Source organism: Chiloscyllium plagiosum, unplaced genomic scaffold, assembly GCF_004010195.1.
Source record: "Chiloscyllium plagiosum isolate BGI_BamShark_2017 unplaced genomic scaffold, ASM401019v2 scaf_47613, whole genome shotgun sequence".
Taxonomy (NCBI): domain Eukaryota; kingdom Metazoa; phylum Chordata; class Chondrichthyes; order Orectolobiformes; family Hemiscylliidae; genus Chiloscyllium; species Chiloscyllium plagiosum.
Genome location: NW_025138204.1, coordinates 1 through 1,212, shown reverse-complemented (window position 1 = coordinate 1,212; position 1,212 = coordinate 1). Strand labels below are relative to the sequence as shown.

At 59.8% G+C, this 1,212-nt stretch overlaps 1 protein-coding gene across 1 annotated transcript; it reads right to left on the bottom strand.

The window, feature by feature from the left end:
• Nucleotides 1–57: 57 nt before the first annotated feature.
• On the bottom strand, nt 58–1,130 carry LOC122544962 (myosin-11-like; the record flags this gene model as incomplete). The annotated part of the gene is made up of 2 exons (XM_043684209.1): nt 58–270; nt 959–1,130. Coding segments are annotated over 2 exons (385 nt in total), but the record flags the coding sequence as incomplete, so codon positions are not given.
• Between the last annotated feature and the right edge of the window lie 82 nt (nt 1,131–1,212).

Sequence of the window (1,212 nt, the reverse complement as noted above, 5' to 3'; positions counted from 1 at the left end):
GTCCGATACGAACCGATTTCTCTTCGCCTCCTCCTGCGCACAGCCGCACGCCCTCACCTCAGTTCCTGCTGAGCCGCCGTAGTGTCTAGCGTGTCCTCCAGTTCGGTTTTGAGCGCCTCCAGCTCTTCGCTGAGGTCCCTCCGCTGTTTGTCGGCCTTGGTGCGGATGTTCCTCTCAGCCTCCAGGTCCTCCTGCAGCTCCCCAATCTGAGTCTGCAGCTCCCGGATCATCTTCAGGGAGCTATTCCTCTGGCTCACCTCCTCATCGATCCTGCATGGGGGTCGGGGAATGAGGAAGAGTGGGAGTAGGTGGGAGAGAGAGAAAGGGGCCGAGGCGGCGGTGGGGGGAGGGGCAGAGGAACAGGAGAGAGATTCGGAGAGGTAGAGCAGGATAGATGGAGAGGAGAGAGGGAGTGAGCGCGGGGTTGGGGGAGAGACAGGGGCGGTGAGCGATGGGGGAGATACGGGACAAGAGGAAACAGGGGAGAGATGGGGAGAGTGAGGGACGGGGAGAGAGTGGGCAAGGGGAGAGAGGGGGTGGGGGACGAGTGGGAGACAGGGAGGCAAGACAGAGTCAGGGGCATAGTGAGGGTATTTAATAATTTCAGGCGATTTGAACACTGTCCTGTCAGCAGCCACAAACCCCACACGAGGACGATACACCCCAACCACCCCTCCGTTACCCTGCCCTGGGAACAACAGACCCACAATCCCCCTGCTACCCTGCCCTGGGGACGATTTACCCACAAACCCCCTGTTACCCTGCCCTGGGGACGATTTACCCACAACCCCACCTGTTACCCTGCCCTGGGGACGATTTACCCACAATCCCCCTGTTACCCTGCCCTGGGGACGATTTACCCACAACCCCACCTGTTACCCTGCCCTGGGGGTGATTTACCCACAATCCCCCCCGTTATCCTGGCCTCAGGGCGATTTACCCACAATCCCCCAGTTACCGGCCCATAGCTGCCTGCAGTTCCTCCTCCCTCTTCAGAAGTTGTGCCTTCAGTTCCTCGATCTGCTGCTGCATCTCCGCAATCTGCTCCTGGAAGTCCGTTGACTCGCCGTCCAGCTTGCGTTTCAGCTTCTCGATCTCCTGCCTCCCCTTCTCCTCCTTCTTCAGACGCTCTGCACACACACAAACACAATGTCAATGCAACTCCCCGACATTCAGGAGCACCCCCTCCCTCCCGGTGCCCAGTACTGAGGG